At 42.9% G+C, this 12,882-nt stretch overlaps 1 protein-coding gene across 1 annotated transcript in view; it reads right to left on the bottom strand.

The window, feature by feature from the left end:
• The window catches only part of LOC117562065 (receptor-type tyrosine-protein phosphatase gamma-like), a 323,613-nt gene that overhangs the window by 189,258 nt on the left and 121,473 nt on the right, over window positions 1–12,882 (bottom strand). The window contains 1 exon segment of the mRNA XM_034239841.1: window positions 655–721. Within this exon segment, the coding sequence (XP_034095732.1) occupies window positions 655–721 (67 nt within the window).

The following is a 12,882-nucleotide window of genomic DNA, read 5'->3' as shown; positions in this document are numbered from 1 at the left end:
ATCAATTTGTTTTAAAGCTCAATAAATAACAAAGAAGACCTTTGACCGGGAATTTTCCAATTTTGTCCGGAAGATTTAAATCGTAACGGACAGGGTGACCGGCACACATTTTTTCTAACGGGAGCTCTGACGGTTGCATTTCCCCCTTTAGATATACCATTTCAGGATTGCGGTCTAATCGCCAAAGACTTAACATTTATCATACGGCGCATGTGTCAATAAATGTTCTTTAAACAAAATGAAGTCTCTCCTGATTGAACTGCAGGCTAGCACGAGGCTGAGTCAGGCTCAAAGGGAAACCCCGTCATTACAGATGACCAAATCTAGCACTTTCCTTCATTAAAACTGCACTTTTCTCTGGGTTTGAACATTGTTGTAAACATTTGGGATAGTGGAAGTAGACAACCAAACTTAATACAAAGCATTTGTATGCTCATTTCTTTACAATATGATAGGAACATTTGTATCATCATTAATGTCAGACACCTTTGCAACATAAAGTTTCTATTTCTATGAGCTGACAGGATTCATTGCAAAATAATGAGCAGTTTTGTAGCTGGAATATAGACATGATGATCAAGGATCTGTTCATGTTTACGCATGATGGATATCCAGCAAACACATTCAGAACATCCCCACTACAGCCTCTCCTACCATGATGCACCACTCCCTTCAGGCCGTGGATGATGGGGTCCACAGCGGGGTTGTCCTTCCCTCCCACCTGAGGAACACAAACAGACATTGTCACATAACAATATTATTCACAGGAACCATCACTCTATACATTAAAGCAGGGGTTTTCAAAGTGTGGGAAGGTGAGCCTCCCCTCAGAGAACATAAGAACAGCCGCGCCCCCCCTGTCCCCTCCCAATTATTATTGCTATTGTTATTATTATTATTATTGCTATAATGCAGGGGTATTCAATTGCATTTCAAAGAGGTCCGGTAAGAGAAAATGTCATTAAATGCTCTGTTTTCGCTGTCTACCTTCCGCCACTTGAAATGACTCCGACTGTTTCTCTCCTCTTGTCTCATCTCTATGTTTGAATCTATCGTGCTGACTCACTGACTGCACCGATGTGATTGGCTGAATAGCGTCACCTCCTTAAAACATTAAACAATAACTTTTTTAAACCTTTTTATCTTTATGTTTTAAATATATATTTTAACATTTTTTAACATTTTCAACATCGTGGATAAATCCTTATATGCTCCCGGCAACACACTGAACGTGAACTTTGCCTCCTTATTACACTCACCCCTACTTTAGTGGGAACAATGAGTCTTTGATGCACAGAAATAAACGCAGATCATCCTCTGGCTGCAGCCTTGACCAGCACTTGCTTTTGATCAAAGTCAATGTGTAAAACCCGCGCTCACACAGGTAGGTGGAGGTGAAGGGAATGAGCTGCATTAAAGGATACTCACACTGCTTACTGTATATGATCTGTACATTTTAAATCAGATACATGTGGTTGTTTTTCTAGCCTCTGTTATCTTCAAAATTATATATCTGCCCTAGCATTTGTGTCTTCCTTTGAAATGTGAGCTGGTCAATTTCAAGAAATAATTGTATCATTTACCATCATTTATTTTTGTATCAATGTGTTTGTTAATATTACCTACTTTAATATTGTATCCTCTCCTGCTTAATGCACTAATATATTTGCACTAGTGTCTGCAAATATGTCCATTTGGGACTGGGCATCGTTTGCTGAACATTTGCTTTTAAACAAACATTGTTTTGCCCTTCATGATTAGTTAAAAAATGTTCTACCCTACATCTGTGCTTATCAGAAGAAAAGAAAAAGGGATACAATTGACAAAGGCAGAGGTTAAAAAGTAAAAAAATCACAGAGAAGATGCTGAGAGATGAAAACAGTGTAATTAAGAGGAACACACAACAGCAATCAACAAGGCATCTGAACACAGTGTAGGGTGTCATGGTAACACATGCTTTTCATTGTCTTCAATTAGTACCTCATTGTTATCGTAGAGAGGCTGCAAATCAATAAAACCAAATCATAAAAAACAATGCGTCAATGGCACAGAGTAACAGGGTCGTGAAAAACACCACTTATGACAGCTCCAAATGACACATATGCTGTTTGCTTAAATTCACTCTAAAACAACATATTTAGTTCAAGTCAGCATGACTAAATGCCAGTGGTGTGAAGTAACTAAGTACATTTACTAAAGTAACATTTTGAGAGAATTGTACTTTACTTGAGTATTTAAATGTAATGCTACCTTCTACTCCACTACAATTCAGAGGTAAATGGTGTACTTTTACTCTACTACATGTATTTCATTTAGTTACTTCACAGATGTGGATTACTGGTGTGAAATATAATCAAGTGTTAAATCAGACTTTAGTTCCACCTGGAGTAAATTCACATTCAAACTAGCTGCACCTTTACCAGCTTTGAGAACACTTTAATGATCAATCATTATAAAACACATCATATACAGTGGGGCAAAAAAGTATTTAGTCAGCCACCAATTGTGCAAGTTCTCCCACTTAAAAAGATGAGAGGCCTGTAATTTTCATCCTAGGTACACTTCAACTATGAGAGACAGAATGGGGGGAAAGAATCCAGGAAATCACATTGTAGGATTTTTAATGAATTAATTGGTAAATTCCTCGGTAAAATAAGTATTTGGTCACCTACAAACAAACAAGATTTCTGGCTCTCACAGACCTGTAACTTCTTCTTTAAGACCCTCCTCTGTCCTCCACTTGTTAACTGTATTAATGGCACCTGTTTGAACTCGTTATCAGTATAAAAGACACCTGTCCACAACCTCAAACAGTCACACTCCAAACTCCACTATGGCCAAGACCAAAGAGCTGTCAAAGGACACCAGAAACAAAATTGTAGACCTGCACCAGGCTGGGAAGACTGAATCTGCAATAGGTAAGCAGCTTGGTGTGAAGAAATCAACTGTGGGAGCAAGTATTAGAAAATGGAAGACATACAAGACCACTGATAATCTCCCTCGATCTGGGGCTCCACGCAAGATCTCACCCCGTTGGGTCAAAATGATCACAAGAACGGTGAGCAAAAATCCCAGAACCACACGGGGGGACCTAGTCAATGACCTGCAGAGAGCTGGGACCAAAGTAACAAAGGCTACCATCAGTAACACACTACGCTGCCAGGGACTCAAATCCTGCAGTGCCAGACGTGTCCCCCTGCTTAAGCCAGTACATGTCCAGGCCCGTCTGAAGTTTGCTAGAGAGCATTTAGATGATCCAGAAGAGGATTGGGAGAATGTCATATGGTCAGATGAAACCAAAATAGAACTTTTTGGTAAAAACTCAACTAGACGTGTTTGGAGGAGAAAGAATGCTGAGTTGCATCCAAAGAACACCATACCTACTGTGAAACATGGGGGAGGAAACATCATGCTTTGGGGCTGTTTTTCTGCAAAGGGACCAGGACGACTGATCCGTGTAAAGGAAAGAATGAATGGGGCCATGTATCGTGAGATTTTGAGTGACAACCTCCTTCCATCAGCAAGGGCATTGAAGATGAAACGTGGCTGGGTCTTTCAGCATGACAATGATCCCAAACACACCGCCCGGGCAATTAAGGAGTGGCTTCGTAAGAAGCATTTCAAGGTCCTGGAGTGGCCTAGCCAGTCTCCAGATCTCAACCCCATAGAAAATCTATGGAGGGAGTTGAAAGTCTGTGTTGCCCAGCGACAGCCCCAAAACATCACTGCTCTAGAGGAGATCTGCATGGAGGAATGGGCCAAAATACCAGCAACAGTGTGTGAAAACCTTGTGAAGACTTACAGAAAACGTTTGACCTCTGTCATTGCCAACAAAGGGTATATAACAAAGTATTGAGATGAACTTTTGTTATTGACCAAATACTTATTTTCCACCATAATTTGCAAATAAATTCTTTAAAAATCAGACAATGTGATTTTCTGGATTTTTTATTTTTATTTTTCTCATTCTGTCTCTCATAGTTGAGGTATACCTAGGATGAAAATTGCAGGCCTCTCTCATCTTTTTAAGTGGGAGAACTTGCACAATTGGTGGCTGACTAAATACTTTTTTGCCCCACTGTATATTATTCTGAGATGGACCACTACCCAGCAAGCTTCAGGTTGATGATCGGTTTTAGACAGATAAGATGATTAACATAATACATAGGCTAACCCAGCAATGTGAGTTCAGAAACATTTGGTGTTGTTGTTGCTGTTTACACTCCTTCTGATGCAAATTGAAAAAAAGTGCACGACAGGGAGGCACTGCTACCTTTGTTTGCCTCTGTTTTGTCATGAATTGCTTGTGTAGCATAATGAGCTATACTACAAAAACTTCTCATTTTGCAACCCTTTGCATAATGAGAATAAATAATCCTTGAAGTGTCTCCTTGTAGAGCAGGATAGGACGTATAATTGCATGCTGTTAAAATTGCAGCAAATCACTCTTATGAACAATATTATATGAAGAGTAGAAGAAGTATGGATAGATAACTACCTTTGTTTGCCTCTGTTTTGTCATGAATTGCTTGTGTAGCATAATGAGCTATACTACAAAAACTGCGGGAAGGGGTGTGGTGGTGCAGCAGGTCTGTGAGGTAGGGGGGAGCCTGATTGTTGAGGGCTTTGTGAGTAATCAGGAGGACTTTGAAGTTGATTCTTTGACGGACGGGGAGCCAGTGGAGGTTCTGGAGGACGGGAGTGATGTGGTCTCGGGAGTGGGTGTGGGAGAGGAGGCGGGCAGCAGAGTTCTGGATATGTTGGAGTTTATTGAGGAGGGTGGATGGTATGCCGTAGAGCAGGGGTGTCAAACTCAAATACACAGTGGGCCAAAATAAAAAAATGGGTACTAGTCGAGGGCCGGACTGGTTCAATGTTTATTGCAAAACTTATTGAAATGAACTTATTGCACATATTAAACCTAGAACTAACAAAGCTTAAATTATTGCCTATAAAAACAACATTAAACGTTAAATAATCAGTTGCATTAATTTCTTATGGCTCTATCTGCAGCTTTTCTTACGATTACATTTTTCCACAGGCCAACAACAGCTTCAAAAAAACAATTTCCCTCAAATAAAAAAGCAAACATGCCCTGTTGTCGTGAGAGAAAAAGTGCAGAAGGAAACATCCATTTAAACTCAGTGTGCTGCTCTGTGATGCTAGTTCAAGCCAGATACTTGGCCTCTCATCTTGGGTGCAAGGTCATCAATGTTTGGGCTCAGGCTCTGAGCTGAGGAAACCCTCAGGATGGAGTGAAGGTGTGCGTGCAATATACCGGTGGGCCAGATCTAATAGTAATTAGAAATGATCCTGCGGGCCGAAATTAAATCTACCAAGGGCCTGATTCTGCCCCCGGGCCTTGAGTTTGACACATGTGCCGTAGAGGATGCTATTGCAGTAGTCGAGTCGTGAAGTGATGAATGCATGAATCAGGGTTTCAGCAGCAGAGGAGGAGAATGATGGGCGGAGACGGGCAATGTTTTTGAGGTGGAAAAAGGCGGTCCTGGTGATGTGATTGATGTGGTGGTTGAATTTGAGCTGACTGTCGAAGATGACTCCGAGGTTGCGGATGTGAGGGGGGGGGGGGGGGGGGGGGGGGGGTGGTAGAGTGTGGCTGTCAATGGTGAAGTTGAAATTCTGGATGTCTTTGATACGGGATGGGGGGCCGATGATGATGATGTCTGATTTGGCACTGTTCAGTTGGAGATAGTTTGTTTGCATCCATGCTTTTATTTCTGAGAGACAGTTGGTGAGAGTGGAGTGGGTTGTGGGGGTGATGGTTTTTGTTGAGATATAAAGTTGGATGTCATCGGCGTAGCAGTGAAATTGAAGGTTGTGGCGACTAATTATTTTGCCAAGGGGGAGCATGTAGAGGATGAAGAGGAGGGGGCCAAGCACCGAACCCTGGGGGACGCCTTGGGACAGAGGAGCAGTGGAGGAGGTGCAGATGTTGATGTTGATAAACTGATGTCTGTCTGTGAGGTAGGATTTCAGCCAGGAGAGTGCAGTGTCGGTGATGTTGAGTGATGATTCGAGGAGGGACAGCAGGATGGCGTGGTTGATGGTGTTGAATGCTGCGGTGAGGTCGAGGAGGATGAGGATGTTAAGGTTGCCGGAGTCCGAGGAGAGGAGGAGGACGTTTGTGATTTTCAGAAGAGCTGTTTCTGTGCTGTGTTTTGATCGGAAACCGGATTGAAATGGCTCAAAGAGGTCATTGGAGCTGAGGTGGGTTTTAAGTTGTGAGGCAACGACACGTTCAAGTCTTTATGACAGAAAGGGGAGATTTGAGATGGGCCGGAAGTTGGACATGTCAGGTGTGAGTCCAGGTCTTTTGAGAATGGGTGTGACAGCAGCCAGTTTGAGAGAGGGGGGAACTGATCCAGATCTGAGGGAGGAGTTAATGATGGTGGCGATGAGTTGGGAGATGGCAGGGAGGCTCTCTTTAACACATTTGGAGGGCATTGGGTCAAGTGTGCAGGTGGAGTTAATTCCAGTCATGATGTCAGACAGTTGCATGGGGGTCACAGGGGAGAAGTGGGACAGGGGCTGTGAGGTGAAGGGGGGGGAGCCAGGAGGGGAGGTGGGGGGTGCTGATGAGGGTGTCAGATTGCTGTAAATGTTGCTGATTTTGGTTTGGAAAAACAAGAGGAAGGAGTTGCACTGTTCGGTGGTGAAGGACGAGGTGGCGTTGTCACAGGGTTTGAGAAGTTTGCTGATGTTGGAGAAGAGACGCTTGGGGTTGCTGGAGCCAGACTGGATGATTTGTGAGTAGTAATTAGACCGGGCTGCTTTGAGTGCGTTACTGTACTGCTGGAGATAGTCTTTGTAGATTTGAAGATGGACTGTGTTAGAAATTAAAATCAATGTTTTATGGCATAATTTAGTTTAAGCTTATGCTGTTTTATTCTGAAAAACCAGAAGTTCTCGCACAATCTTAATGCCAAGCTTTTATTCTGAAAATCCTTTATCTCCGGTTAGCATTTAGCATGTGGCTAATATTCCTTTTCCTACAGAGGTGAATATAGAAGTGAAATGACACGGAGTGTTGCAAACCGAAACCCACTGATTTCAACACTACAACTATAGACGTTGAGATATTATTATTGCTGAATATTAAATGAAGGTACAGTTTATTTTAATACGTTTTGTTTACAGACGTGGGTAGCATATGACAACATCCGGGACTACCGTAAATGATACCAGCCGTGAAGTATTTCCAGTATTATTAAAGTAATGAATTACAGCCGTTAAAATGCAATAAATGAAAAGAGAATGAGGAGAAAAGGCGTGTTTAGTTATGTATTGAATGGCTGAGTCCTCTGTTATGTGCAACAACGGACATTGAAGACATGTGGAGGGCGGACCCCCAGCAGCGTCAACCGGCATACGAGGAGGGGGGATCGGAGGATACTTAAGGAGCTGAGGTGTGTGTTTGGGCTCTCTCTCCTTGGCTCTCAAGACCCCGAGAACACAGCTGTTTTCTCTCTGAACCATATTCTGCTTGTAACATTACCGCGCCATTTTAATTAAAATACCCAATTGAACCTTATGCCAGAGACTCCATTGGTCTCATTTATCCTAAGCTTCTCTCCTGGGCGCGAGAATAACGAACAAAGCTAATAACTGTTAGTGTGGTTTTCTTGTGTTGGCGTTTCCTTGATTTCATTTGGCGGAGTTCGGGGGTATACCAGGGGGCGGAGTGTATGAAAGAGAAATGTTTTGTTTTTGTGGGGGCCAGTTCATTGAGACAGAAGGAGAGGGTGCTGTTATAATAGTCCACAAGTTCAGATGGGTTTTCAGAAAGTGGGGGGGGGAGACAGACATCTTGCAGGTAATGGAGGCAGTGATTGCTGAAGGTGAGATGGATTTGAGATTTCTGTAGGTTATTGTGCGTTTTTGCGGGGATGGGGATGTTGATGTCCATGATGATGGCCAGGTGATCAGAGATGTGGAGATTGAGGCTGGACAGATGATGGATGGTGAGACCAGTGGAGCAGACCAAGTCCAGGATGTGACCACGGCTGTGTGTTGGGAAGTTGATGTGTTGAGAGAAGTTGCAGCAGTGAAGGGTTTCCTTCAATTCAGAGGCATATTTGCAGGTCGGGTCGTCAACATGAATGTTAAAATCACCTAAGAGGAGAACAGATGGGGATATGGCAGAAAGCTGAGTGAGAATGTCAGAGAGGTCGGAGAGAAAGGAGGGGTTTGGCTTCGGGGGACGGTAGATGATGGCTGTGACCAGGGGAGTGGGACCAGAGAGTTTGAAGATCAGGTGTTCAAATGAAGAAACATCAGGGATGGGGATTATGGTAGCTTTTATTTCCTTTCTGATAATAGCAGCTATACCTCCACCCCGCCCTTGTGGGCGAGGTTTGTCAATGTATGTGAATCCTGCTGGGGTGATTTGATTTAAAGAAAAATAGGGGTTGCTGGAGCCAGACTGAATGAGTTTTGTGGACCGGGGGAGTGGAAGGAGATTGGTCAGATTCACGTGTTGTTTGTTGTGATGGCGTAGTGTGGGCGTGTGACAGGACCGAATGGACGGGATGGAGTGTGGAGACATGGAATTAAATAAAAACGTACGGCCAGAGCCTCTGTGTGGAGGACGGTATTTGCAGAGTATTTCATTATCTGTGAGGATGTCCATGCAGTCCCGGAGGCAGGCGGTTATTAAAGGAGTGGAGATCTGACAGGGAGTAGAGCGGCGGCATGATCCGGTGAAGTGGCGCTAGCACGGAGCTAGCTAATGCTGGGGACCCGGGCAGCAGAGACCAGGAGCCGGATGACCGTGGAAGAAGGAGCGGTGTGAGTTCAGATAAAATCAGAAGGATAATCCACAGCATATCATGAGAATAATTCCAGTGGTTTCCGGAGGAGAATCGTAGGAGGGGCTGACAGCCTGGTGCAGAGTGGGAGCCGGGTGACCAGCCTACTAGCTGGTTAGCTAGCTTGATAGCCACCGGCTGTAGGCGGCAGGGAGAGACGATGTCAGCGGGGAAGCAGCGGGATGGGAGGACCCAGACGAACCGCGGAGTTAGGGTGGAGACAGAAATGTTAGCTCAGCAGATTTTGGGGAGCCGAGGAGCATCTAGGTAACAGCCTTCTAGGTCCGGTAATGCTAACTAGCGGACTAAAGAACAAGATTTTGGGCGGAGGTGCGGCGGAGGAGCGGCGGAGGAGCGGCAGAGGAGCGGCGAACGAACAACGCCAGCACCCTCAGCGACCCGGGAAAAAAAAAAGAAGCTGGCGCTCTATGAAGGAGCTTTAACTGTACAGGCGTCAGCCCTCACTATCCAATTACACATATACAGGTGAAATCAGATAAACTAAAAATATATCTTGAAGGATTCTAAGCTATCATACCAAAAATAATGAATAGCATTCCAGTAAACCCAAGTAATCTTGACGACCTCTCCAATAATACAACTTTTCAATGGGCCATTCCAGGCCCAATTATTGGAACTTGAAAGGTTGCTTGAATCTAAAATTGAAAATGCACTTTCACTTACTCCTGGAAACAGCGTTACAACAGTAAAAATGAATTTGCAATTGGGCACTATTATTTCTTTCATTTCCACATTTTACTATAATCAACCATGAAGCAGAAATGTTCATTTCAATTTAAATTTCAAATGACTCCCATTGTATGTATGTTTTGTATGTGAGACAATTTGTTGCTATTTTTGAATAACTTTTATATTTAGTTTTAGACCTCCAAATGCAGGCAGAAAACATAATGTAGGTAAATGCATTTATTGTAGGTTGAATTATTGCAATGTTCCCCTTATTAGTCGAGACAGAAACAAAGAAGATATCACACCTGTTCTCTGTGATTGTCTCCCTGTTTGTTTTGAAATGATTATACACATTTGACCAGAGGTTGTGCTAGTCATTTTGACGGACAGGATCGTAAAAATTCCATCAAAATTCAGTATTACCCATCGGCCTTTACACTCGGGAGAGAACTGTCAACGGGGGGCCGGGCGCACGCTCGTGAACTGTTAGCGCCGTGTTATGCATGCCCACTGCACCTCGCGGGAGTGCGCACAGCGTAAAGCCAAAACTCACAGACATTTCAATGATTTGTACGGCAAAGTTGGGTTTGGAAACGGTATCATTTCCTTTTTTGGCAGGCATGCATTTGGAGCCTCGCTGCGGGGAAACTTTGGAGCTGTTCCGAGTTTGTTCTAATCTGTCAAAATGTCCGACTGCTTTCAGATTTTTCTGTCATTGTTAAAAAAAAATCCGTCATAGACGGAAAATATTCGGTTAACGCGACCTCTGCATTTGACTCCTTTCTTTGCCGCCATAAATCAGTATCTCTCTGACCTTCCTGCTCCTGAGGAATCTGTCACACTCTTTGGTCTACTGTCTCAGGCTTCCTTCTGTTCCCATGGTAAAAGTTCTTGTTGTAGTTCTATTTTTCTGTACAGATGTCTGTATGCATGTACAGTATAGGCCTATCTACTGTTTGATATACATATATTTTTTAATGTGAACCACAGTGAATCTCACCATATATTAATGTAGTTCGTACTAAAACAGCTACCATACTGCCAAAACTACCACTGTGACTATTAATACTACCAATACTAGTAGTAGTTAATTTACTTTCCTTATATAATTTTATAAAACCACCACTACTACAATAACCACTTTATATGGCTACATACAAAACCAATGAATATCATAACAATATCATTATTATTATTAATTAGCAACAACTATTTAAATACACTCCCTATCTGCAGGTCACACATGAGGACATCAGCTTGTTATTGGGTACAGGTTTTTTGACCAGGTTGTTCACACCAAAATAGTATCTACTTTTAAAGCTCCTGACATGTAACACTGCACCTAATATTAAATGAGCCATTAGCCAATACACAATGTTCACTTTCTTACATAGTGGTTAGTAAAGAGGAGATATGTCAACACACTCACTCCCTGATCGTCCAGGAGCGACGCTTGGTCAGGGTGACCGTGGCGTGCAGTTGGGACGCGCCGAGGCTCCTTCAGCTTCATAAACGGACGCAAAGAGCTTTCAACTGATTGCAATGTATTCCCATTGGCAGCGGTATTTGACGCTCATGGAAGCACCGCACCCGTTTATGTCGGCGGCTGATAAAGGCAATGTGAGCGTCCATTCCCATTGGATAACGGATAATTGTATACCCGGAAGTAAGTATTCTCCTTACTGTCGATTGATTTGACAGTGATATCTCCACTACTCATCAACTCAAAAACACCAGATTACCTTTGTTAATTAAACGACATTGATTGGTTTAAATTGTGTACAATGCTTTTGTGTTTTTCCCCTTCAATTCTGAGAAACAACTTGTTTTCTCTGAAATGTGGAGCGCCAAAGAGACTACACTACTCACAATCCCCAGCTATTGTTGTGACGACGCCTGTCTGCTTTGCGACAAACCCCGTGATTAATCTTCAAGCTCTGGGATTGGATGTTGGAGTGGCAGTGCGCCAAGGTTACGCCGAGCGTCAAGCTCTTTGAAATGGAACGAAACCACGGCAGACTATTCAAAACTGGACTCGAACGCCCCCCCAGAACTACACATGCTGGATATTGTGTTTCGCAACATGTTCTCTATGGCACGTCTCTACTGGGAATTGTAGTTTTAAAAGACCTTTTCTTTTTTCCCAAAATTAGAAGTTGACAGTATTAAACTGTGTTCAGCCCTGGAGGTTTAGGCGACAGGAAACAAATTGGTGTGTACAAAGGTAAAACATGTAATTACTAAATGGGTGAAAATCACGTGTATCCATAATGCGCAGAATTAATATATACCCACATGACAGCTCATTGTTACTTTGTAATTCTACTCCACTACAATTCAGAGGTTAACCTGGTATTTTTACTCCACTACATTTATTTTAGTTACTTTGCAGATTCTGATTAATTATGTGAAATATAAACAACCCTTAAATCAGACTTTAGTTACACCTGAGTAAAATTCAGGTAAGGTGATTGTCAAGTGCCAACAATCAGGAGAGATATTTGATAGTTGGTGCTCGAGAAGACTAAACATGCATCTGCAGATCTCTATAAAGTCATCCCTTTCATGCATGAATTATGAAAACCTCAGTCAGGATATTTTTTACCAAGTGTTTTTATTGCTCTTGGTGCATGAAAAACAAGATTTGAACTTTAGTTATTTTTAATCTAGTTTTTTCAAATAGATTTGTATATGTCCACTCAGGTGGACAGTATGCGTTCAGGGTTTGAACTGAAGAGATGTACATTTTGAAAAAATGATGAATAAAGATGTGCAAACTTAAAATTACATTATAATAACATAAGTATGTTGATTTACGGCCCAAAAAGATATTGCAGATGAAGTATTTTCAAGAATAACCAGGGCCAGGGGCCAATTTGAGGCCCCACGCACAGTTATTTGATGAGTGCTAGTGGAGCCTCGCAGCGGCGAAACCGTGCCGCGCCACCCTAATTGCGCCACATAAGCACATACTGTAGGTGCGCCTCAGATGAGGCCCCCCTCCGCAAGGTGTGGCGCCCTCCACAAGGTGAGGCCCCACACAGTCTGCATGATCTGCCTGTAGGGAGGGACGGCCCTGGGAACAACAGCAGCAGTACCAGTACGAATTGTAGTTGAAATATAGCCAGTATGACGTCCACTGTAGTGGACAAGTGGTTAATCATGATTTCCTGCAAACATAAAATCAATACTTTGATCATTTATGAATGATATGATTCCTTAGTTGTTACTTGATGTCACCACCTTTTTTATACCTGCAGGGGACGCTTTCCATACAAGGATTGGCAAGATATAGATGGGTGACTTGGTCCATGTGGCTTTCTGTTGTCCATCTTGGTTTAGAGACATGTATCATGCACTTACA

This window comes from Gymnodraco acuticeps, unplaced genomic scaffold (genome assembly GCF_902827175.1).
Source record: "Gymnodraco acuticeps unplaced genomic scaffold, fGymAcu1.1, whole genome shotgun sequence".
Lineage (NCBI taxonomy): Eukaryota > Metazoa > Chordata > Actinopteri > Perciformes > Bathydraconidae > Gymnodraco > Gymnodraco acuticeps.
The sequence above is the reverse complement of the archived record's forward strand: the minus strand, read 5'-3'. Positions and strand labels throughout refer to the sequence as shown.